Source organism: Bos mutus, chromosome 25 (assembly GCF_027580195.1).
Source record: "Bos mutus isolate GX-2022 chromosome 25, NWIPB_WYAK_1.1, whole genome shotgun sequence".
Taxonomy (NCBI): domain Eukaryota; kingdom Metazoa; phylum Chordata; class Mammalia; order Artiodactyla; family Bovidae; genus Bos; species Bos mutus.
Window position 1 is genome coordinate 40,802,094 of NC_091641.1, and position 23,886 is coordinate 40,825,979.

General features: G+C 59.3%; 2 protein-coding genes across 2 annotated transcripts in view; one reads left to right on the forward strand and one right to left on the reverse strand.

Annotated features, from left to right (window-relative positions):
• Positions 1-23,886, forward strand: part of IFT140 (intraflagellar transport 140) — a 57,652-nt gene that overhangs the window by 21,784 nt on the left and 11,982 nt on the right. Inside the window, 6 exon segments of the mRNA XM_070362713.1 lie at positions 3,384-3,511; positions 4,999-5,116; positions 5,879-6,009; positions 6,379-6,533; positions 7,224-7,351; positions 9,139-9,338. Coding sequence (XP_070218814.1) covers positions 3,384-3,511; positions 4,999-5,116; positions 5,879-6,009; positions 6,379-6,533; positions 7,224-7,351; positions 9,139-9,338 — 860 coding nt within the window.
• Positions 10,887-23,416, reverse strand: TMEM204 (transmembrane protein 204). The gene is made up of 3 exons (XM_014483525.2): positions 22,596-23,416; positions 18,608-18,763; positions 10,887-11,528 (listed from the first exon to the last, which is right to left on the reverse strand). The coding sequence occupies exons 1-3, from the start codon at positions 22,873-22,875 to the stop codon at positions 11,284-11,286; spliced, it is 681 nt and encodes a 226-aa protein (XP_014339011.2). The 5' UTR covers positions 22,876-23,416; the 3' UTR covers positions 10,887-11,283.

Here is a 23,886-nt window from a genome sequence, read left to right on the forward strand (position 1 = left end):
CATTACTGGTTGGGGCATAGACTTGGATTACTGTGATATTGAATGGTTTGCCTTGGAAATGAACAGAGATCATACCATCCCCATGGAAAAGAAATGCAAAAAAGCAAAATGGCTATCTGGGAAGGCCTTACAAATAGCTGTGAAAAGAAGAGAAGCCAAAAGCAAAGGAGAAAAGGAAAGATATAAGCATCTGAATACAGAGTTCCAAAGAATAGCAAGAAGAGATAAGAAAGCCTTCCTCAGTGATCAATGCAAAGAAATAGAGGAAAACAACAGAATGGGAAAGACTAGAGATCTCTTCAAGAAGATTAGAGATACCAAGGGAACATTTCATGCAAAGATGGGCTCGATAAAGGACAGAAATGGTATGGACCTAACAGAAGCAGAAGATATTAAGAAGAGGTGGCAAGGATACACAGAAGAACTGTACAAAAAAGAGCTTCACGACCCAGATAATCACGATGGTGTGATCACTGACCTAGAGCCAGACATCCTGGAATGTGAAGTCAAGTGGGCCTTAAAAAACATCACTACGAACAAAGCTAGTGGAGGTGATGGCATTCCAGTTGAGCTCTTTCAAATCCTGAAAGATGATGCTGTGAAAGTGCTGCACTCAATATGCCAGCAAATTTGGACAACTCAGCAGTGGCCACAGGACTGGAAAGGGTCAGTTTTCATTCCAATCCCAAAGAAAGGCAATGCCAAAGAATGCTCAAACTACCGCACAATTGCACTCATCTCACATGCTAGTAAAGTAATGCTCAAAATTCTCCAAGCCAGGCTTCAGCAATACGTGAACCGTGAACTTCCTGATGTTCAAGCTGGTTTTAGAAAAGGCAGAGGAAGCAGAGATCAAATTGCCAACATCCGCTGGATCATGGAAAAAGCAAGAGAGTTCCAGAAAAACATCTATTTCTGTTTTATTGACTATGTCAAAGCCTTTGACTGTGTGGATCACAGTAAACTGGAAAATTCTGAAAGAGATGGAAATACCAGACCACCTGATCTGCCTCTTGAGAAATCTGTATGCAGGTCAGGAAGCAACAGTTAGAACTGGACATGGAACAACAGACTGGTTCCAAATAGGCAAAAGAGTACGTCAAGGCTGTATATTGTCACCCTGCTTATTTAACTTCTATGCAGAGTACATCATGAGAAACGCTGGACTGGAAGAAACACAAGCTGGAATCAAGATTGCCGGGAGAAATACCAATAACCTCAGATATGCAGATGACACCACCCTTATGGCAGAAAGTGAAGAGGAACTAAAAAGCCTCTTGATGAAAGCGAAAGTGGAGAGTGAAAAAGTTGGCTTAAAGGTCAACATTCAGAAAACGAAGATCATGGCATCCGGTCCCATCACTTCATGGGAAATAGATGGGGAAATAGTGGAAACAGTGTCAGACTTTATTTTTTGGGGCTCCAAAATCAGTGCAGATGTTGATTGCAGGCATGAAATTAAAAGGTGCTTACTCCTTGGAAGGAAAGTTATGACCAACCTAGACAGCATATTGAAAAGCAGAGACGTTACTTTGCCAACAAAGGTCCGTCTAGTCAAGGCTGTGGTTTTTCCAGTGGTCATGTATGGATGTGAGAGTTGGACTGTGAAGAAGGCTGAGTGCCGAAGAATTGATGCTTTTGAACTGTGGTTTTGGAGAAGACTCTTGAGAGCCCCTTGGACTGCAAGGAGATCCAACCAGTCCATTCTGAAGGAGATCAGCCCTGGGATTTCTTTGGAAGGAATGATGCTAAAGCTGAAACTCCAGTACTTTGGCCACCTCATGCGAAGAGTTGCCTCATTGGAAAAGACTCTGATGCTGGGAGGGATTGGGGGCAAGAGGAGAAGGGGACGACAGAGGATGAGATGGCTGGATGGCATCACCGACTCGATGGACATGAGTCTGAGTGAACTCCGGGAGCTGGTGATGGACGGGGAGGCCTGGCGTGCTGTGATTCATGGGGTCGCAAAGAGTTGGACACAACTGAGCGACTGAACTGAACTGAATTCATAAGCTAATGAGTGGGAGGATTTTTCCAGCTATTTGGGGGAAGGGGTGGAGATTTCCAGCAATTGGGCCACCACCCACCTTTTGGTCTTTTGACTTTTGGTGTCTTGGAACTGTCATAGTGCCTTTAGGTGGTCATTTAGCTTGCTGATTGAGGATCAAAGTCTAGGGGAAGCTGACTTGTCTGCCTCTTTGAAAGTGACAGTGAAAGTGTTAATCGCTCAGTCATGTCTGACTCTTTGCAACATTATGGACTATAGGCTGCAGGCTCCTCTGTCCATGGAGTTCTCCAGGCAAGAATACTGGAGTGGGTTGCCATTCCCTTCTCCAGGGGATCTTCCTGACCCATGGATCGAACCCAGGTCTCCCGAATTACAGGCAGATTCTTCAGCATCTGAGCCACAGGGAAGTGGAGTCTGCCACCCTGGACCCATTTGATTCTAATTGGTTTATGTTGTGTCCTTGGGTTATGTCACTCTTTCATAAGTTGTGCCCTGCCCCCTTCCCTCCTGTTTCAAATTGAGCCGGGGACCCATCTCAGCTCCAAGGAGAGGGGTCAGTCCATGCATAAGATACCCAAAAGTGTAAGCTCTGCCCAGGCCTGACTCTGGTCACTCTTTCCAAAATAACAATAGTGGGATGTGTTGTAAGAACAACATTTTAAAACATAAATGATTTTAAGTCACCTGTGGCTCAGAACCCTCCAGTCTTCCAGCTTCATGTGGAACAAAATGTGACTCTTCGCTTGGCCTGCACTGATGCCCAGTGTGGTGTCTGCTCACTGCCCGCCTCAGGGCCCGCCTTCCTTCCTGCCACCCGGCTCCTCCTCCTTCTGGAAGGCCAGTGCAGCTCTCCAATGGCTGGCTCCTTCCCCCCAGGCTCACTTCAACTTGCCCCCAGACAAGACCTGTTCTCAGGCATTTACCAGCATATGATGGACACACGGGAAAGTAGGCATGTGGTGTGGGCGGCTCATGAGTTTTTGCAGATGGACATACCTGGGACGTGATCACCACCCCTTCCACTCATGGCCTCCCCAGAGGTGACCACTAGCCACACAGTCAGCTTCACTGGGGCATTAACATAAGACCTCGTGGGCAGCATCTCCTGCGTCAACCCAAACGGATGGAATTCCACCTGCTGCCGCCTAGATAGTTTTCTTTAGCATCCCTCCCGTCACCTGTCTGCGCATGCTCAGGCTGAGTCACATGTGTACCTGCTTGTTGACCTGGCTTCTCTGTACCTCCCCCATGACCGGAAGCACCAGGGATTCCCCGATGACAGGGCCTGTCCTCCCAGGTGGGGTGAGACTCCAGCAAGGGGTGGGGCCTGTGACTGAAGCCCCCCTGAGGTCCCTGTCCCCTCCTTTTTCCTTAGGGGACCGTGAAGCAGCTCCTGCCGTTCTCCGAGTCAGAGGGGAACCCATGCTTCTTGGACATCTGTGGAACTTTCCTGGTTGTAGGGACGGACTTGGCTCACTTTAAAAGCTTTGATCTTTCCCGAAGGTACAGTTTTTGTCCAAATAAAAGTATTTTAAATGCATTGGGAGACGATGCGATGGGTAGAAGACAGACGGGGGCAGCAGACTGTTTATGTTCTCGTTTCAACATTAATGTGCACTTTCCTGTTGGAAATGCCTGATGCCTTGGTTTAAAGTCTTAATCTCTACACGAAGTGGGGAGCAGCGTCACTGTGTGGTAGACACGTGACACAGCACCCTTGCCGAAATCCACAGACCTTTACAGCTCACAGTGAGCGTTAGTATCTGCAAATTAAAACAACCTTTCAGTTCAGGGGGGGCCCAGGATGAAAGGCAGACAAGGCAGGACAACCCCCATTCATGAGCATGTGGAACTGCCTCCCTCTGCGCCAGGAGCTGCCCGGGTTACCCTGGGCCTGAGCGGGGCCCTGAGACTAATGGCTGAGGGCCCGCACGCAGCATGCACTCTGCTGATAAAGTCAGTTCCCACTGGCACGGGGAGGCGTCTAGGCTGGTCGTGAGCAGCTGAGTGTCAGGATGAGGACTGGCAGGGAGCCGGCTTCTCACCTGAGGGGTGGTTTCCAAGTCATCAAGGGAGGAGGCTGAGTGACCCCTGAGCGAATGCATCCAAGGTGGAGACCTGAGTCTGGAGCCAGGTGAAGCTTCTTGTCGATGCAGGTGGAGGCAGGTATGTGTGCAGGTACCGGGCAGTGCACACGGCCTGGTCTGTCCGCCACTGAGGTCTGGGAGCAGCGACACCCCAGGAACCATAAGCACACCCCATGCCCAGATCTGGGTCCAAGTCCTCCTGCAGGAAAGGGAGTGGGCTCCTAGGAGACTGATGATGGAATGGATTCTGGGCCTAGGCAGGAAATACACGAGATGAGCCTGGAGCCCGAGGCCCTGTCCCAGCCCAGAGGGACCCAGGGAGACGAGATGATTAGATGCCATGTGAGGCCTGGATGGGGGTCCCGGGCAGAAAGAGAACACTAGGGGGAAAGTAAGGAAATGTGAATAAAGTAAAGAAAGTCATGGTGAGCTACCTCTACAAGCCAGTTTTGTTTCTGGAGGCATCAAGCTTGACACAGCTAAACAGGACTAGTGTAATAAATTTGAGTTTGTCCACACAGTGGAAAAGCATGTGACTGTAATGAAGCGTGGGCAGCAGAGCCCACGGCCGTGCTGTGGGGACGGCGTGGCATCTGTAATCAGCTGCTTCTGTCTGTGATGGGAACGAGATAGTGCTCCTGCCTGTTCACAAAAACAGAACTTTAAAACCTCAGCCACACAAATAGCAGACTGTTACACTGTGCTTCTGAAACTCAGATAATGTGTGTGTCGATTATATCTCCACCAAAAAATGTGGAAAACTCGCCCTGTCTCCTGAGCTCAGCCCATTTCCTGAGTCTGCCGTTCCTGAAGTGAGAGCCGCTGGTCCCAGGTTCCAGGCCCAAGGGGAAGGGCTCGCCTGCCGTCCCAGCGGGGCCACTGAGACCACCTCCCTCCCTGCAGAGAGGCCAAGGTGCACTGCGGCTGCAAGAGCCTGGCCGAGCTGGTCCCAGGCGTGGGGGGCCTGACCTCACTCAGATGCAATGCCAGCGGCAGCAAGATCAGTCTCCTCCTCAGCAAGGTGGGCCCCTACGTGCGCTGCCCCACCTGCCCGCCCCCCTGCAGCCCGGGCGCCCCCTCCACCCCCTGGGCTCCCTCCACCTCCCTACCTTCCTTCACTTCACTCCCTGTGTCATCAGAAGCAGTGGTTCTTGCAGAGACCCTCACCTCTTCCTTTCTGCCTCTTTGCATCATCAGACTAAGGTCTCTGGGCAGCAGGGGTGACTGGCGTGGGAGGACCTGGAGCCTCTTGGTTTGAGAGTGGGTGTGAAGGAGCCAGGTGGCAGGGGCGTTGGTTCTAGAGGGGCTGGTGCCTTCCCGCCATCAGTGTCTGTTCATGTGCTCCTCTGTCATTCACTCATTCACACGTTCATCCCTTCACTCACTAACTCATTCACTGACTCACTGATTCATTCACTCTCATTCCCTCATTCACTCGAGTGGGTTGTTCGCTGCTGTGTGTACCACACACTTTGCTGGGTACCGTAAACACAAACTGATGTGTTAAATGGGGGACTCGACGCCACCCCTGTGGATGAGCAGACTCAAGTAAATTTTTACAACCCTGGTGAGAGCTGGGAGGAGAGAAGCAGGGCTGGAGGGCAGCAGTGGGCCCAGCCACTACGGGGGATCGGCTGAAACTAGAAAAGAGTAAACCCACAGCCGTTTCAGTGGGATGAACATAGGCTGACATTGGAATTACACGGTCTGGACCTTGGCACCTCTCCCAAACGTGTGGAACATCAGTGGGCAGGCACACTGAGCTCCGGCTCTCTCTTCCTAGGCTGACAATAGCCCTGATTCAAAAATCTGCTTCTACGACGTGGATATGGACACAGTGACCATCCTCGACCTCAAGACAGGACAGATAGATCAGAGAGAGACATTGTCCATTAATGGGCAGGAGACAAAGAAGTAAGACTGTGGTTTGGGAGGACTTTGTTGAAAAAAGATGTTGAAAATGCTCAGTTACTTGTTGGCTTTGAGCCAGTTTGTTGCTAAGTTTTCTTCATACTTGGAAGAGCTCAGTGATCATGAGCAATGGGGACCAGAGGTGAAACAGAAGCCCGCTCCCCTGGGCCGTCGCAGGGATTTGAGTCTAATCTGACTCCTCGGTTCTGAGGTTCTGGAGTCATGGGCCGGGAACTTGAGCTTCCAAAAGGGCTGCAACGCGAGTGCCCATGGGCAGCCCCAGGTCTCGGGGTACAGAGGGCCATCAGCGTCCCTGCCGGTCTTTCTTCAGGGCCTTGGTGTACCGCGCATGCGGTTCTCTTTCTTTTTCAGGAGCCAGGCCCTGGAGGATGAGAGGCTGACAGACCTCGTGCCCGTCAGCCACTTCTGGGATCAGAGCGAGCCCCGGCTGTTCGTGTGCGAAGCCGTGCGCGAGGTGCCCGGCGCCCCACCACAGCCCGCGGACAGGAACGCGCTGGCCGAGGCCAGTGCAGGCCCCTCGCCCCTCGCCCCTCGCGCGGTCACCTGTGTGTTTGGACAGCAGGCAGGGCAGGCTCTGTCTTCCCAACGTGGTCCCTGGGGAAGTCGTAGGGAACGGGTTCCGGGGAGCCAGTCTCCACCCCCAGGACGTCAGTGGACACCTCTCCCCTCTGGGTCGCCATCGAGAGCTGGCCCCACCCTCTGTCACGTGCCATTTTCTCTTGGGGATCAGAGTCTCCCTTGATCTGGGCGCGTCCTGTGGGTCCGGTTACGAAGGTCCCCTCAGTCATTCCCCAATCAGTGGGCCCCCAGCCTCGGTCACTGCCCTCCCCTCTCACCACCCTGCTCCCCTCTCTGCAGGGTCTTCCTCCCCAACACTCCAACGCCAGTGACTCCGAGCCCCATCCCCTCATTGGGCCCAGACTCCACCGCTTTCCAGTGTCCTATTTTACAGGACACCCAATGATCCCATACAAAGCCCTCTTGACCCTCTTGCATGCGTGACCTACCTTGTTCTACAGGGGTTGTGCATAGGGTCCTCGGCAGGGAGAGTGGGGTTATGTGAGAGCCAGCCTGTCGGCTGCTCTACATTCTCTGTGTTTTATGTAAACTTCCTGGCAATGTCGGACAAGTGGGGTGAGACAAGAACCAGGAAAGTTGCTATCGAACTGAGACAGGACACGTCCCTCCGCAGGCAGACGTGGTGGTCCTGTCCTTCTTCGTCTCAGAAGAGCACGGCTTCCTGTTGCAGGACAGCTTCCCCCGTCCCCCTGCCTTCCAGACGCTCCTGGGGATCCAGGTGCCCCACTACTACTTCACGAGAAAGGTGGGCCCTGCGGGCGCGGCCATATCCTCGGGCCCTCCTCCTCCCCGGGGGCTCTCATTACACAAAGCGTGTGCCCTGAGCTGTCCCCTGAGATCCCAGCAGATCCAAGGTTGCCGTCTGTGTGGGGAAGGTCGAGGGCGGGCAGGTGGGCAGCAGCTCCACTGAAGGGTATCCCTCCTGGCTCCCCCAAAAGCACTGGGCCCTTCCACCTTTCTGTCTTTTTTTAAAAAAGTCTAGCTGCTTTTTTAGAAGTTTCTATTCCTATATTTGCTTAGTTGTGTCTGACTTTTCTCTAGGCCAGAATACTGGCTAGCCATTCCCTTTTCCAGGAGATCTTCCCCACCCAGGATTGAACCCAGGTCTCCTGCATTGCAGGCGGATTGTTTACCAGCTGAGCCACCAGGGAAGCTCAGCCAGTAAACAATCTCACTGCAGTGCAGGAGACCAGGGTTCAATCCTGGGTGGGGAAGATCCCCTACAGAAGGAAATGGCAACCCACTCCAGTATTCTTGCCTGGAGAATTCCATGCACAGAGGAGCCTCACAGGCTGCAGTTCACGGGGTCACAAGAGTTGGACATGACTTATCGACTGACTATTCCCATATTCACTGTAGGAAATTCAGGAACTGCAAATGAGGAAATAAAGACCAGAGGTGATACAAATCTCCATGGTTGCAGCCCCCAGAGGTGCCACTGGGGACAGCTAGGGAGAGGTTCCGTCTGTAGCCTGCATGTGTGCGTCACATACACTGTCCCTTCCTCCAGGGGATCGACCCAGGGATCAAACCTGGGTCTCCTGCATTGCAGTCAGACTCTTTACCAGTTGAGCCAACAGGGACGCCCCGTTACGTACTCACGTGTGTTTAAATTTCTGGTCAAATGGGGTCATTGTCAGCACTTGCCCCAGCCATTTTAGATGAGTTATTTGCCATCCCTGGGACATGGTCTCTGCATCCCCATGGTCCCGCCCAGGCCTGAAATCGGCATCCTTGGCCCTGAGGTCAGTGCTGATCAGGGGTGGGCACGTCTGTGATGGACGGCAGAGCTTCCAGCCCAGCTGAAACACCGGCTGAGCCACCTGTTCTCAGCCGGGCGCCCACAGCCCCCTGCACTGAGGGGCCTGTGCAGGCTGCAGCCCGTTACTCTGCCTTGGTCCTGTGGACGTGGGGTGCCACCTGAGTGGCTCCCCTGAGTTCTGCCGCTCCCCCTCCCCCAGCTCTGTGCTTCCTGCTGCTTTGCTTCTTCACTTGTTTCGTCACTGTCCTGTCAGAAGAACTGAAGTGTGCAGGCTTTTTCTTGGATTTTTTCTCTTTTTTTTTTGGCTTTTAGTTTAAGGTGACTTAAAATCAGGCCTCAACATGAGCTCTGTGTTTTCTGTGTTAGCAAGTATCCCTCTTGTAGCCAGACGTGGGAATGGACCAGGAGGCAGTGGTGCTGCACGTGCTTATAGCACCTCGTGCACGGGCACACGGTCAGACGCGACAGGAAGAGCTCTTTCTAGGAAGTTTACAGGCAGCCCATGGGTGGGGTTTTCACATGTTCATGGCTGTAGAGCCGCTGATGTCACTGCCTCAGCCGCAGGTCCCTGCATGCCGACGCCTGCATCACCCACACTCTGAAGCTGGAGCCCCGTGCTCTGGTCCCTTCGAGGGCTTGCAGCCGTGTGATGCTTTTGCCAAGAGCATTGCTAAATGTGGGGTCTGTGCAGAGGGTCCCCTGGGGAGAGGCCCGGGGCATGCACTGGCTTCACGGGGACCCACAGATAGACTGTGCCCTTTGTCATCCAGCCAGGAGAAGCTAATCTGGAGGACCAGCTGGACTCCGGGTCCCAGTGCATCCCCCAGGCAGTGGGCAGGAGGCCCCTGCGGGACTTCGTAGGGCTGGAGGACTGCGACAAGCCCACGCGGGACGCCATGATCAACTTCAGCTTTTTCCTGACCATTGGGGACATGGATGAGGCCTTCAGGTCCATCAAGCTCATCAAGAGGTGAGGGGCCGCTCGCGGGGGGCAGGGGGCGGTGGGGGCGGTCACCGTCGCTGAGTCTGCTTGGTGTGTGTGGTGTCTCACGGGTTCAAGGAGATGCTGGTGGAAACCGGGACGCGAATGGCATCCGGCTGGACTCGGTGCTCAGAGCCTCAGGGGCTGCGATTCAGTTGTTTGGATTTATTTTACTGTCTGTACACTTCCTAGTCGAAAATTCTGCCGTCACTAAATATTTATAGTACCTGTCTCTCTGGGAATAATTGCACCACCCAGAAAAGGTTTTGATAGTAAACCCTCAAAACGGCAGGCAAAATGCAATTAAAATCGCTCCAAGAGAAGTTGTCCGTCAAGGGTTGCGTATAAGCGACTTTTTCTCTGTTCCTGGGGGAGCTTCTCAAGAGCATCTGACAGTTTAATCACAAAGGGTAGAAAAACTGTTGAAGGATGGAAGTCAGGTGGAGGGAGAGGACAGGAGTTAAGCGCCCCCCCCATCCTGTCTGCAGAGACGGGTCTGTAACCGGGTCAGACTCTGGTCATCGTGGTCTAGAGCAGAGAGTCTTTTCCCCACATCCCCTGGGTGGGCGAGAGGCCCTTGGTCGGGGAGTGCAGAGTGGCTGGCGGCACTTGCCGTTTGATAGACGCTCCACCACAGACCACACGTGACCACTGGGCCGCTGCAGTGTGTCGTCGTGTGCGGAACGCTGCCAAGGCTGGACCCTGAGCTGCTGGAGAGGAGGGGCGGCCCCCGAGTGTGCCCCCGGCCCGAGCTGCGCTGACACTCTGTCAGGCTAGGTGTGCTTTGAAGCTGTCCTCCCTTGCTTTGTATTTACCTAAAGCAACAGAGCGACCCATCCCTCCCTCTGACTAAAGAAATTCCTGGGGCAGCATGGCCTTTGAGCCCCAGGCTGGTCACCGCTCATTGTGGGGAAGGGTGCGGCAGCCAAGCTAAACCTTTCTTAGCATTCTTAGAGGGCCGGCCCTGTGGGGAGGCAGCAGAGGACTTAGCACAGATGCCTCCCCGCCCCCGCCTGGCTTCCTGGGCCGCACCATACCAGCAGCGCTTCCCGCCGCCAGGGGGCGCAGCACCCGCGGGCCTCACAGATGTGGGCGGGTAGCCGCCGGCCTGAGGGTGCTTGCTGGTGTGAACCCCTGAGCTGCTGGTGCTCAGCGCGGGGAGTCGGGGCTCCAGCCCAACTGCTGGGTCCGGGGCTGTTGGCGCCAAGCTGGGGCTGGGACGGAGGTCTGAAGCCACCAGTGGCGGGGTCCCGGCTCGGTGCATTGAAGACTCTGCTAGGGGAAGAAGCAAAGCAACCTCTGAATTGTTTGAAGCCAATAGACGTCTCTCTTACTTGCCAACCTGGACGTGCTATCATGCAGCCGGAGCTCAGGAGCCGTAGGGACGGGGACTTGTGAGTGGAGGCGTGAGTGAGGCATGAGTGACCCCCAGCCACGCTGCCTGGCACCTTCTCTGACAGTCAGCCTACAAAACTACAGGACTGGCCCGATTCTTCACCACGTGGCAGTGTAGCAGATAAAACACAAGCTTTAAGCCATGGTGAGAGGTTGGCATTTTATTTTAACTTAGAAGGATAATCAGGAGTAAATGGATCTCATTTACACAATGCTGTCGTAAAGCCGTGACCATCTGACTGAATTCTGAGTCCCTGGAGGGAGGTCCGTGCATTTCACAAACTCTCCCTGTGTTCTGTTTTAGCAGAGTAGTTAGGACCCAGGACGCCCCTCTCAGCAGATGCTGAATAAATTAACGTGGGCCAGGGCAGAGTGCAAGGCCGTGCAGGAGCGTGACGCAGGCCGCGGGGGAGGGCGCGGATGCCACGTGGTCAAGCCCCGTGTCCGTGGATAACGTGGTCAGTGCGTGTGGTGTGTGTGCTCGAGTGGACAGCAGTGCCCTGCTTCCCAGACGGTCCTGGGGTGGAGGGGTTCACCCTCAGCACGGCGACTCCACGTAGTCGTTGTCCAGCCCGCGGCGAAAGCGTGCGGTCAGGGAGCGGCTGATGACGATCACGCGAGGGGCTGTGCAGTCCTCCCGCCGGTGCAGGACGTTCCAGATGAGCATGGCGGCGGCCAGGGTGGCCAGCAGGCAGGCACCGATGTTCAGGTAGCATGACCAGGACAGGCTGGTGTAGGGCCCGATGCGGTAGAACGTTACCAGCCCGATGACCAGGACAAAACCTGCAGACGAAGTCCAGGGTGAGGCAGCCGCTGGAGGGCCCCACTCCCCGCCCGGCCTCCTCCGCCAACCCTGTCCTGTGGGCCAGGAGCCCAGCCCCGCCCCACTCCCTGCCTCGGGGTCGGCTGTGTTCAACGGGGCCCGTGGGTCTGGTGGGGCGTCTGTCCCAGCCAGGCCCAGTCTTGGGGCTCAGGTGGGTCCTGAGCCCTGGAAGGTGTCTGGTCTCGGCCGCCCCCCCCCTCCAGCAGAGGGGACGCTGACACCCGCTTCCTCACCCCAAACAGCCCAGCAGGGACTCCACGTGAGGTCCGCCAGGCCTGTAAATGCCTTATTCATTCAAAGTGAAGGAAAACACGTGTTTCCTATGTTGTACCTGGAAGAGCTCAGACCGGTGTGTGACTTAGTTGAATTCCCGTCCTTAAGAGTTCTCTTATTCCTGGCACACCGAGCAGGCAGGGGGCCTGGGAGCTGGGCTCCAGGCGTCTCCTCTGCCCTCTGAGCAGCTGCAGGTGGTCCTAGAGCATGCCCACCCCGTCCCGTCCCCCTCATCCCTGTCTCTCTTCAAATGATGCCGGGCCCCGGGGGTGGGCGTCCAGGACTGTGCACAGCGCCCTGTGCGGCCTCGCTCCCCTCTGTCAGCTGTTCGTGTAGGCCCGTCATCACTGAGAGACGTGGTTCAGTCTCTCAGGGCTCCACAGACTTATCTTTTGGTTCCTACGATAAGAAGACTGGGATTTTACACCCAGGGTCTGTGGGCTAAGCCAACAGGCACTGGCGCTGGGGAGAGTTCAGGTCTGAGTCTGGGCCGGAAGCCCTGGTGGCTAGGATAGGGGTAGAGGCAGTGGTCCTGCGCAGGAAGCTGTCCGGAGCCCACCCCTCCTCCCAGCCCTGGGTCATCAGCCCCCAACCGGGTGGCCCTGGCAACCCCTCTGCTGTGCCGACCAGGCTGAGTCTGTTTCTAAGGAACCGAACGTGCCTGATGAGAACAAAGGCCCTCAGGGACCTGGAGTGTCCAGATGGGACTCCCCACCCTTCCCAGACCGTCTCGGCCCCTGCCCTGGGCCCTGGCCAGCCGAGCCCTCCGAGTCCCTGTGCCGTGACATCCGCACTCTGCTCCTGCCAGACCCCCCCCCGCCCACTTTCCTTGGGAAACCAGGCCACGCACGAGCCGGGGTGGCCCCAGGGCGGAGGGCCGTCACAGTGGTGCCCGTGCTGAGTTCTAATAGCCACATCCTGACTGGGTGTCGGGCGCAGGCCGAGCTTTTCTCGAAGCACAAGCGTTATGGTCTCGCCTTCCCTGCGCCTTCCAGAAAGTCTGGCTCAAGTGTCTGTGCTGCGTCGGTCACGTGCTCGGCTGCAGTGGCGCTGACCAAGCCCTGTGCTCATTCTCCATGGTATTTGGTGGATCTTGTTACGCCTGACACTTGTCCATGCTCCCTTTCTGTTAGAAATAACGGGTTCTGTTGGTCATGCACACTGGCAGCAAGAAATCCTGGGCGCTTCTGTGCCCACCAGGACAGACGGCCGCGCCCGCTGTCTCGTGCGGCCTGTTCTGCGTTCATGACGGGAGGGGTTCGGGCCTGTGTTCTGTGAAACGAAGGCGGAAGCGCTCTGCATCCCCTCCTTGTCACAGTGTCTGGGCGCTTGTTGGGCCTTCTGTCAACAGGACTCAGAGAGCGGGGGATGGGGTGGGGGGCAAGTCAGCACGCCAGCCGAGTCGGGGGAGGGGGAGCAGAGCGGAGGACTCCCCCGGCCCCTCCCTCCACGGTGCTCAGAGCCTGTTGCCCCGTCTTAGGGAAGCTTCATCTGGTTTGTACGTGTTACACAGGATCTGTTATGTGGTGGTGCCCATCCCCAGGGCGCGGGCCAAAGCACTGGGCCAGTCCAACGTGGGTGGCTTTGCGTCACTGATGGACAGAGGACCTTGAATTCATAAGTGGAGGCTTGTGAGTCGTGAGACCCCGACCTGGACAGGCCCTGGCTGAGACCAGGGCAGGGCATGCTGATGGAGTGTACACATGGCCTGGGGACCCGAGACCCACTCCCAGGACACGCCTGAGTAAGACCCTGCTTGTCACAGATCGCAAGAAACATGACTGTGACCCAAGCCAGCAGCGTCTGAAACGCGGTCATCAGACACAGAGCGCTGGGTGTGGGCCGCGGGTGCCCAGCTCCAGTGCTTGCATCAGACGGGCTCAGCTGATGGGCAGCAACCACCGACAGGCCGGGGCAGGGAACACAGGCTTCCCAGTGTCACGCGTGTGTCTTCAGCAGCACATGCGTGTCTCCTGAGCCCTGTCTATGTAAGGTTCACAAGAGGACGTTTAGAAGGTTCTGGAAGTGCAGCTAACCTTTCCTTCTTCCACTAACGGGTGCCTCCTGGAGCGCGTCACAGCTCTGGGGACGTGAATCCCCACAGCTGCACAGTTGCCCCGCGGAGGCCATAGAGGACACATGTCGTCTCCGCTAGCATCTACCGCCCTAGGGACTTGACCAGGCCTCGTGTACGCTGCCCTCCCCCACTTTCCTGGTGCTGTGCCCTGTGTCCATCAGCTGGGGGCAGGCTGCCTCCGGTCCTCCTGTCCTGGCCCCTCAGCACACAGCTGGGCATCACCACCCCTTGATCCAGGCCCCCCCAAGGTGCGGCGCCCACCACGCAGCATTTAGGACGAGGGGCTGGGCGTCTGATACCAGGACCCTGGGAGTCTCCAGCGCTGAGAGGGCGCTGAAGAGCACATCCTCTGTTTTGGAGGGAAATAGGACAGGTGGTCGGAGAAGGCAATGGCACCCCACACCAGCAGTCTTGCCTGGAAAATCCCATGGACGGAGGAGCCTGGTGGGCCACAGTCCATGGGGTCACTAAGAGTCGGAGACGTCTGAGCGACTTCACTTTCACTTTTCACTTTCCTGCATTGGAGAAGGAAATGGCAACCCACTCCAGTGTTCTTGCCTGGAGAATCCCAGGGACGGGGGAGCCTGGTGGGCTGTCGTCTATGGGGTCGCACAGAGTCGGACACGACTGAAGCGACTTAGCAGCAGCAGGACAGGTGGTTACTCTGTAGCCATTTTACTCAGCTTATCACTTCTGTGCAAGTACACGCGAGATGTTCTTATGTTACCAGAAGAAAGCAGTGTGAACTGGCATGTGAATAGACAGCTCTGCACACACAGCTGCAAGAGGTGGGGGCCAGGTGAGCACAGTCTCTCAGAGGGACGCTTGTCAGTGACCAGAGCAGGCTGAGCCTCGCCTCTCTTGCGCTTTGTCTTGAGCAGCGTTCTCTGCCGTCTTGAGCAGCGTTCTCTGCCGTCCGGAGTGAGCTGTGCGGGTGGGTTTCCAGCAGGACGGCACTCATCCGCGTCCGCCTTCGGCCAGCAGGGGCAGTGTGGCTGAGCAGACTTGGTTGCGGCAAGGACCGCGATGCACCACGTGTGGGCAGTGGAAAGCCACAGGGACATGAAGAGTTGGCAGCTGCTGCACAGGCCACGTGCACATCCTCCTGAAAGCAAACTGGCCTTTTACTTTGACGAGGTTCTGAAGCCAGGCCATCCGTCTCTCTCAGCCCGGGTTGAGGGCCCCCTGCTCCTGAGCGTCTCCGGAGCCTTTTCCGTGATGTCAGGGAAGCGAGTCTAAGGGGAGAGTTGCAGTAAACCCACGTGGAATTGATTCCGTCCTCACGAGCTTATGTTCCAAAGCAAACAGCCCCTTCCTGTGGGCCTGTGGCTGGGGCAGCATGGTTCAGGCACCCTCTCCTCTCTTCCTTCCTGTGGGCTTCCTTGGGCTCCGCCAGCTGTCACAGGCATCCTCCGGAGTGGCCATCCAGCCCACGCGGAGGTGCGGATGGAAACTGTGGGGCTGAGCCCTGAACTCTCACGGGCGCCTGCCACGGGCCACAGGCAGCACCAGCTAAGGCCCCGCATGTGGGGCCCTGAGGCTCAGCCACAGGCGGGCTTCCAGCGCCGTGGGCAGCAGAGGGTGTGGACAGGTGCTGCCCCCCCACCCCCGCCAACCCGGGAGAGTCTGGGAAAGGACACGGTCACAGGAGCAGCGGGGCAGGAGACAGGAAAGCGAGCCGTCCGGCCTGAGCCAGGCGCTCGGACAGCACAGAAAGGGGTCCGCTGGTGCAAGGAGGTCCCTTCCAGCTCAGATGCCAGGGCAGCCACCACGTGTCACCCGGCTGAGCTTTGGTGACAGTAAAGTCAGCCTCCTCCTCAGGTGTAGGGTAAGCGACCCTTAGCGTGTTGGTAAGTTTTTCAACAACAACAAAAAATCTCAGGATTTGCAGAAGTGGAGAGAGGAGCCCAGCAGACATGAAGCCCACACGGTCTGCGTAAATGCTGCTCTCGACCCCTGCGGGGTCTGAAGGGCTCGTGTCTGAGGAGGGGCCGGCCAGGCGGCATTGGCAGATGGCTGCCATGTGGCGCCTGTTCCCCCCGCCCCCGTGCACAGCACTTTCACACAGGGATGTTCAACTCATGCGTGGGGCTGGACTAAGGGACGGCGAGGAGTTTTTTCAACTTTAGGGTAAATGAAAATCACACTTGGAAGATTCTGTAAAGAATCGGAAACCCTCTCGTGTGGCCTGAGTGCAGTAGAGCACAGCAGGCGAAATCGCTGGCGGTCGCTCTCTCCTGGGGTCCTCCCTGGCGTCTGAGACGGGGTCTCTTGGACTTGCATCCCTGATCGAGGGGGAGCAGGCCGGGCATCCTGTGCCCAGGGGACCAGTGCCCAAAGCAGCTGTGGGACCACCGGGAGAGCCACAGGCGCCTCCTGCTGGGGTGTTGCTCTCTGGTGGATCCCCATGCTCCTGCCTCCCGGGGAGCCACGCTCCCCCGCTTCCACGAGCACCTTCTCTCCCCCGCCCACCCTCTGGCCCTGCAGTGGGGACTCAAGGTTCCCTTGCATAACAGGTACCAGCAGGCATTTCCCCCTCCTGGGACAGGATATCCTGGCGCCCTTCAGTCTCTCTCTGACTGTTTAAAACAGACCAGAGCACAGGAAAAAACCTAACTCTAAAATTAGCCGCGTGATAGAAGAAAGCCCCAGCGCTGTGCTCTGTACTGTTTGTCAATGAAACAGTCTAAACAGGGCCAAGTGCATTTCCTCTCTGGGCACAGCAGCCCCGCGGGGGGTGACAGTCGGACGCGGGGCGGGGGCAGGGACCGTGACGGGGAGCTGGCCTGCGGAGGCAGGGCCACAGACCGGACCGCGGGAGGGCTGCAGGTGCCCTGCGGGCTCCTGGCTTTTTCCATCGGCCTCTGCTGGCCTGACGGGTTTGGGCAGAGCCTGGTCCTGCCTCCCAGGGGCGGTGCTGGCCTGGGGATGCCCAGGAGGGCAGTGCGCGCCCCCCATGCCCATCGCTGCAGGACAGTGTGGTTTTAGTTAATGGGGGAGGGCTCCCCCGCTTCGATTTTTTTGTGTGTTACTTGGAAACAATACAGTTTTGTTCTGAAACAAGAGTTTGCAGGAAGTAAGATGTCAGGTTTAACACCAAACCCACAATACGTTTTCCAGTAACTCCAAGTAAGTGTGTCAGGGACATTTCTTCCGAGGGGCAGTGTCACACTAGGTCCTCCTGCAGGGAGGAGTCCCTTTCTGAGTCAAGAGCTGTTACTGGTATTCCTTTAACACCACTCGAATGTGTCTTTAATCCAGCTTTTCCAATCACATTTTCAGAATCTCCCACTTCCTTCCTGAAGGGATGAAATTCCAGATGACCCCTCGTGGGGGAAGGGAGGTCTCAGCAAGGCGCGGAACCACAGCACCGAGCTCAGCAGGGCAGCCCGTGGAACGGTCCTGGAGGAGGGAGGGGGCGGCGGTCCCAGGCCCCAGAATCGCCCTGGGCAGGGTGGGCGTCACCCCGGTGGCTTTGCCCCGTTCGCGGGTGACCGCAGGGGCGGACGCAGCCCTGTTCTCCTGACACCTACTGTGCGCCCTCCTGGGCCTCGTGGCGCCCCGGGCTGCCTGGCCCCAGGGAAGTGACCGGTGAGGGCTGCGCCGCCCTGTGAATAGGGCCTGTTTCCGAGTCCCACCCGGCACTTCCCAGCATGAGTGCTGCCAGCTGTCAGCCGCGTTCTGGAAACTGCGCTTCTCCAGGAAGTGGGGAGGGGGCCGGGATCCATCGTCCCCCGTGATTCACTCACACTTCCTGTCCCCCAACAGGGCTGGGCTGCAGCCTCACTGCTGGGCGCTGCTTTTCCCCCGAGCCGGATGCCTGGCCCCCCTGTCCTGTCGGCCACCCACCTGCCCTTCCCCATGGGCAGCAGGAACCTGAAAGCCCAGGGTCCCATGATGGTTAAACCTGGGCCAGCAAGACAGGCGGGGGGCGGGGTGGGGGGACCTCAGCACAGACGTCCCCCCAACCCCTACTCCTGGGGCACACAGGTGGGCGGCTTCGGGGCTTCCTGGCCATCGTACAGCCTCCCTCGCCAGGCCCATTCATCACCTGTAGGGCCGCTGTTGTTGTCCTCGGACGCTGGCAGTGGCCAGGCCCTGCCCCACCTGCATCATCCCCAGAGCAAGGTGGCTTCTGGACTGTTCACTGAGGGCCTGCGGCCTTACCCCTTTCCCCAGCGTCGCCCCAACCACGCTCGTCTGACCCCAGCCGAGCCCAACCTCAAGCCTATAGATGGCCAGCTGGGAACCACATGCGTGCCCAGAACTCCCTGCCTGCTGACTGTTAGCCAGGAAGAACGCGGGGCTCAGAAGGGCACCCGCCTCTGTCCACGTGCCCACATGGCCATGGCAGGCTGTGGCAGCCTCGCGGGAGGAGCGTGAACCCAGGCCGCCTGCCACCCGGGCTGCAGAGAGGCAAAGAAACAGCAGGTGCCGGAGACTTTGAAAAGCCAAGCGAGTCACCCGAGTGTCTAGTGTGGGCACCTCGCCTTAGATGGCGGGAAGGGCCCGGAGGCCTCGGGCAGACAGAAACTAACCTCTCAGATTGCACTGCAGCCCCCACCCCCACACCGTATGTATTTCTGTCTGGCTGCTGCCTACAGTGACGGGTGGGGCGGAAGGGTGAGCTGCGGGGGCCGCTGTGACTTTAGAAGCCACAGCTGACCTGCCGCCTCACCAAGTACTTACTCGCCAACTGGAATGCGGCAGCCATGGCCTCCTCCCAGCACTGGGCATCGGGCGACAGGAGGGGCAGGCCCGTCAGCCCCAACACGAAGGTGAGCTGGCCGGCCGCCAGTGCCGCCGTGGCAACCAGGTTGCAGGCTCGCATCATGTCAAACTGCACTGCGGGGCGGGAGGGAGGGGAGCAGCGGTCAGCGCGGTTGGCACTGGCCAGGCTGCTTAGGCCGGGCTCCCTGCCCACCTGGGGCTCCTCCCTCTGTCTCCCTGAGTCTCATAACCCCCTCCCCAGCCCCCACCCACCTGCACCCTGGACCCCAGACCCTGAACGAGACCCACAGGACGTGCATATGGGGCAGCCTGGGGCTCGGACCATAGAGGAGGGGGCTGGGGGGTGTCGAGAGGCCCATCGGGAGATACCGTCCCACCCGCGTGCTAGACGGCAGAGCCCTCAGCTGTGAAGTCTGCGCCTTCCTGTGGTCCTTCCAGGGTGTAAAAGCCCCCTGCGCTGGGGCCTTGGGTGCAGGGCGCTGTGGGCCAGCAGCGTTCTCCTTTAGCGTGTGTGGTCAGCTATGCCGCTTCCCACCAGAGGATCACTCCTCCTGCCCGGGGGCCTCGGGAGGCTTGCCCCCGGCCCCTCTCCTGCCTTGCAGAGCTCGAGGAGTCTCGCCCTTCCCAGGTCCCAGGCCTGTGCCATGCGGCTGCTCAGGGCTGCGGGCACCCCAGGCTCTAGACAGACATGAGAGCAGCCCTGGGGGTGAGTGGGTGGACTGGTGCTCAGCACCGAGGGCCTAGAAGCACTCCCAGACAGGTGGATGGACAGACGGACAGACAGATGGCTCCTCTGCCTGACGCTCTAGCCTGCAGCTCTTGGGTCCCTGCCTCACTGTCCTGGGTTCTGTAGTCATCAGAGCAACCACAGGATGTGGCTGCGGTCTCTGGGAACCCTGACCTTTAAAGCGAGGAGCCGGAGAGCTCAGGGCAGGCCCCGGGAGCCCGAAGTCCCAACGCAGGCTCAGGTCCCTGGCCTCCCCACACGGGGCGGCAGGGCAGCAGATCTCGTGATCTGTGGGAACCCTCCTGGCTGCTCGCGAGGGCTTCCTGGGTCCCCTGACCGCACACAGGAGCGGGAGGCCACATGGGTCCCCGGTCAGCACGGGGCTCGGCCACTCACCGGCTTTCCCGGGGAGGCTGCTCATCGCGCTCTTCCTGCCTTTTCACCTAGACTTTCCAACCACGTTTACCCTTCAAACAACTTTATCCTACGGGAAGGCTCTGCTACTCTAAGAGATCACGAGTTTGGAGGTAGAGGTGGAGACAAGGGCTGTCGAGGGTGATGGATGCTCAGAGCACGAGTGTGGGGTCCACCTGAACCCAGGAAAGTCCTTCTGGTCCCGGGGCTCAGCCTCAGACGCGCGCAGACTGGCCAGCCGTGCCGGGAGCATCCATGCTGCAGGGTGCGGGTCCCGGCGCAGCGAGGCCCTGAGCCTCCCCCCGCCCCGGCGTGAGCAGGGCCTCCTGAGTCAGCGGGGGCCGAGGGGACTGAGGCGCGGACTCGCCCCTCGGCCTCGCCACCCCCAGCCACCCGGGTGGACGAGTCCCGCCGGCGTCCTCTGAGCCCAGGCGTTTGGCAAGTCTTCACAGTTGCTGTGCGCGCAGCCTGGGCAGTGGCTCTGGGTTTGGAGGAGCCGTGAAAGTGAAGCTTGAGACCGGACATGCATTTATTCATGTCCCCTCTGGTTCAGGGAAAGGACAGGATTGTGTCAGGGCCTGATAGAGTGTCCAACACATGGAGAGATGGAAAGCGGCAGAGAGAACGGGGATCGGAAAGCAAGACCGATTCCCCCCCACACACCCCCGCCTGATCAGTATTGAAAGTCAGGGCCGCAGCACGTGCTCAGCCAGCGATGTAAGGAGGGGCCCTGTGCTCTAGGACGGGACCGATGTGACGGGGGTGGCTGGGGGCCTGACCCAGCACTCGGGACACCCTGACCGAAGCTTGCCCCTCGGGGGATGGCAGAGTTGGCCCCACGCGCCTAGCAGCTCTGGCTGGGGTCCGCAGGCATTGCCAGGACGTGGGCACAGAGCCAGCGGGAGGGTGGCTGCTGTTGCCCAAGGGCTGCCCTCGGCACCTATGTGGAGTCTGGGACCTCCAGGTCAGCCTGGCTCTGGATGGAGTGGCACAGGGCCCAGGGTGTCCGCACGGAGATGATATCACAGTCAAGGCTGCCCCCTTCTCCTGTTCCTGGCTCAGCAGGAGGCTGGACCATCGGGCAAAGCCTGGGCTGGGGTTTTGCTGGGAGCTGCTGATTGGATTGGCGGGGACAGGCCCAGAAAAACACCAGAAGCCCCTGCCTCTGGGGCCTCAGGGCGGCAGCGCTCTGTCGCAGGGAGCTGCTGAGAAGGGTGTCAGCGCCTCTTCCTGGTGGCAGCTCACGCGTCAGCAGCTACACTGACTGCCCCCTTCTTTGGGGAAAATATCTGATGCTCAGGGTGTCGTTAAGGGCCGGCTGCTGCAAGTGCCCAGTAGTGGAGGAGGGCGTTCTAAGAGCTGTTGAGGGGCCTCTCAGGCGGCGGCCAGCTAGGACAGCGCGTGAGGGCAGCCGAGCGGCTGCTCAGGACTCAGGGCGGGGCAGCCGTGGGGGTTCAGAGCAGGCTGCGGCCTGGCTTAGCAAGGGGGCGGCTGGGGGTGCCTGGAGCGGGCACCTGCGTGGTGGTGTTAGGGGCTGTGGCAGGCGGCCTGAGCCCTGGGAGGCAGGGGAGCCTGTAGGAGAGCACAGGGCCCCTGGGGGTCGGGGAGGCGTGGCCTGCACCAAGCCCACGCTGGAGCCCTGGTCACTGACTCTCACTGCCCCTCAGCACAGATCCAGAACCCAGAGGGGACCCCCCCCGACCGGCAGGTCCCGGATCCCCAAGTTCAGAGGACCTGCCAGCGTCCCGCAGGCCCTGGTCTGAGAGCTCATGGGACAGGCCAACTCCTCCAGGCTCTGCCCACATTAAGGGAGGCTGTGGCCCACTGCTTATGAAGGGCGGGGGGCTGGCAGGCAGGCCCCTCCCCGTGGGACACCCCCCCGGCTGTGCAGTGAGGGCTCTACTTGCAGAGACGGGGAGGCGTCCCCTCAGGGGCTCGCGGGGACCCTGCACCTCCCGCAGCCTCCATCTCTGCCTGCCAAGTGGAGACAACAGCCTCCAGCCAGCTCCCAAGGGGGCCCAGCAGGGCCCAGTTCCGGGGGCCCAGCCGGCTGGGGGCAGTCAGGCCTGTGCCGGCCAAAGCCCTGCTGGAGCTGCATTCTCCCAGGAAGAGAGTTGCCTTCAGAAGGGGGAGGAGGTCTGTGCGTCGGGGCCCGTCCGCAGCTGTCACGGGCTGTCCCCAGCCCGGGTGGCGGCCTTTCCCGTCGGCCGCCGGGAACCCTGGGTCCGCACACTTGGTGTCAGGCGTCTTCATGTGCCTGGACCTTCCCTCGCAAATGCTCAAACCCAATCCTGCTTTCAAAGTCAAGTTCCCACCTTCCAGACCCCGTGCCGGACGTGACCAACCAGACAGGACCGCTGGGGGCAGTAGGGGCAGCCAGGGCCCTGGGCTCCTCCCCGCCCTCCACAGGCCTCAGTCTGCCAGTCTCTCCTGGGTCACCCACCTCCAGCCAGCCCCCCGAGGGTCTCCCTCAGCTCTGCCCACAGCCCGAAGGACCCTGACGACTGTGGAACGAAGTCCAACCCAGCCGCATGTTTTACGCTCCTTGTTTATTTCACTCATTAGCAATCTTTATTTTCCACCAGGAAAAACGCGCTTTCCTTGCTTCGATTACTGTATCCGTCCCCCAGCTATGCATAATGGCAGAGAAAAGCGCCCTCCTGCACTGGAAGAATTCTGTCCCAAAAGGGCCAGGGCAGGTTGGACATGGAGCCTGGCACCCGGGTCCCCAGGAGCTCCTCTCTGCCGGCGTGCCCCACGCACGGCCAGCCACTCTAAAGGAGGCAGTGACACAAGCCGACTTACGTTTGACGGTGCCTCGCGACTCCTGGAAGCCGGCTGCCTCGGAGCCCCAGCCCAGAGCCTCGCAGTCGCGCACGTCGGCTGGCCCCGGCCTGGCCCCCGGGCCGGGCACCCCCCGGGGCCGCTCCGCCAGCCAGCAGGCCCACCAGAGCCCCACGCTGCGCCTCCGGCCATCCTCCAGCGTCTGGTACACCCAGTTGGGAGTGAAGGCCGCCGCGTTGTTGAGGACGAGAGAGACCAGGGCCACCAGCACGGCCGTGGCCACAACTTTCCTGACGGTCATCGCGGCCGCGGTGGCGTCTCGCGTCGTGGAGAGAGTCCCAGCCGCGGTTGGTCAGCCTGTCAGCGGGGCTGGCTAGAGGACATCCCCACTCATGCTCGGCGGCGGCGGGAAGGCCCAGGCGGCAGGTGCGGGGGCGCCCGCCTCGCGGGCCCCTTACCCGGCCTCCTGCACCTGGAGCAGCGCCAGGCCTGCGCTGAGGCCAGGGCCTCCCATCCCGGGGGGCACACAGGGGCAGCAGCGAGAGCCCCGAGTCCTGAGTGCGCCGTCTTCCTAGGGGGCGGAGGCCGCGGCGAGCAGAAAACCACAGGCAGGCAAGGCGGGAGAGCACGGGGCCGGCCACTCTGGGGACCAGCGTGGGGCGGGCGCAGAGCCGGCGGCGGGGAGCAGCGAGCAGCGGGCGGCGGGTCTGAGCCCCTGCCGGCGCCTCTGCCGCGGAGCAGCTGGGCCTGGAGAGCAGACGGCAGAGGAGGCGCGTGTGTGTGTGAGTGTGCCTCGCGCCTGCGTCTTCCCCGTCTCTGGCAGGGAGGAAATGGTTGTTTTTGAGGCTGTTTTTGGAGAGCCGGAGGGCGTAGCCAACTGCAACAAATAGCGGCCAGACGCCCACAGGATGTGTTTCCTGATGGGAAAGGCAGGGGCCTCTTCGGGAGGCCTCCGCGACCCTCCCCCGCACCCCACCTTCCCTGGGAGTTACGCGCGCCCGCCCGCCGCCCTCGGGCCGCTGTCTGTCTGGCCCTGGCGGGTGGCGTGGGTGGGGGCCAATCGTCCACTCTGGGCACAGGGCGTCCCCCCGCCATCAACTGCTCCCCTCGCACATGGGTGCGCACCACAGACAGGCTGGTGTGCTGGGGGCCCCGGACGCCCCCCCCCCAGCCAAGACCCTCACCCACACTCGGAGACCCCCCTCCCAGAGCAGGCCGTCGTCCGTGTGCAGAAGAGGGTTGTGGGTGAGCTGAGCACCCAGCAAAGCCCGAGTGAGGGCCGGGCCGCGTCTGCTGCCAACACTGACAGGCC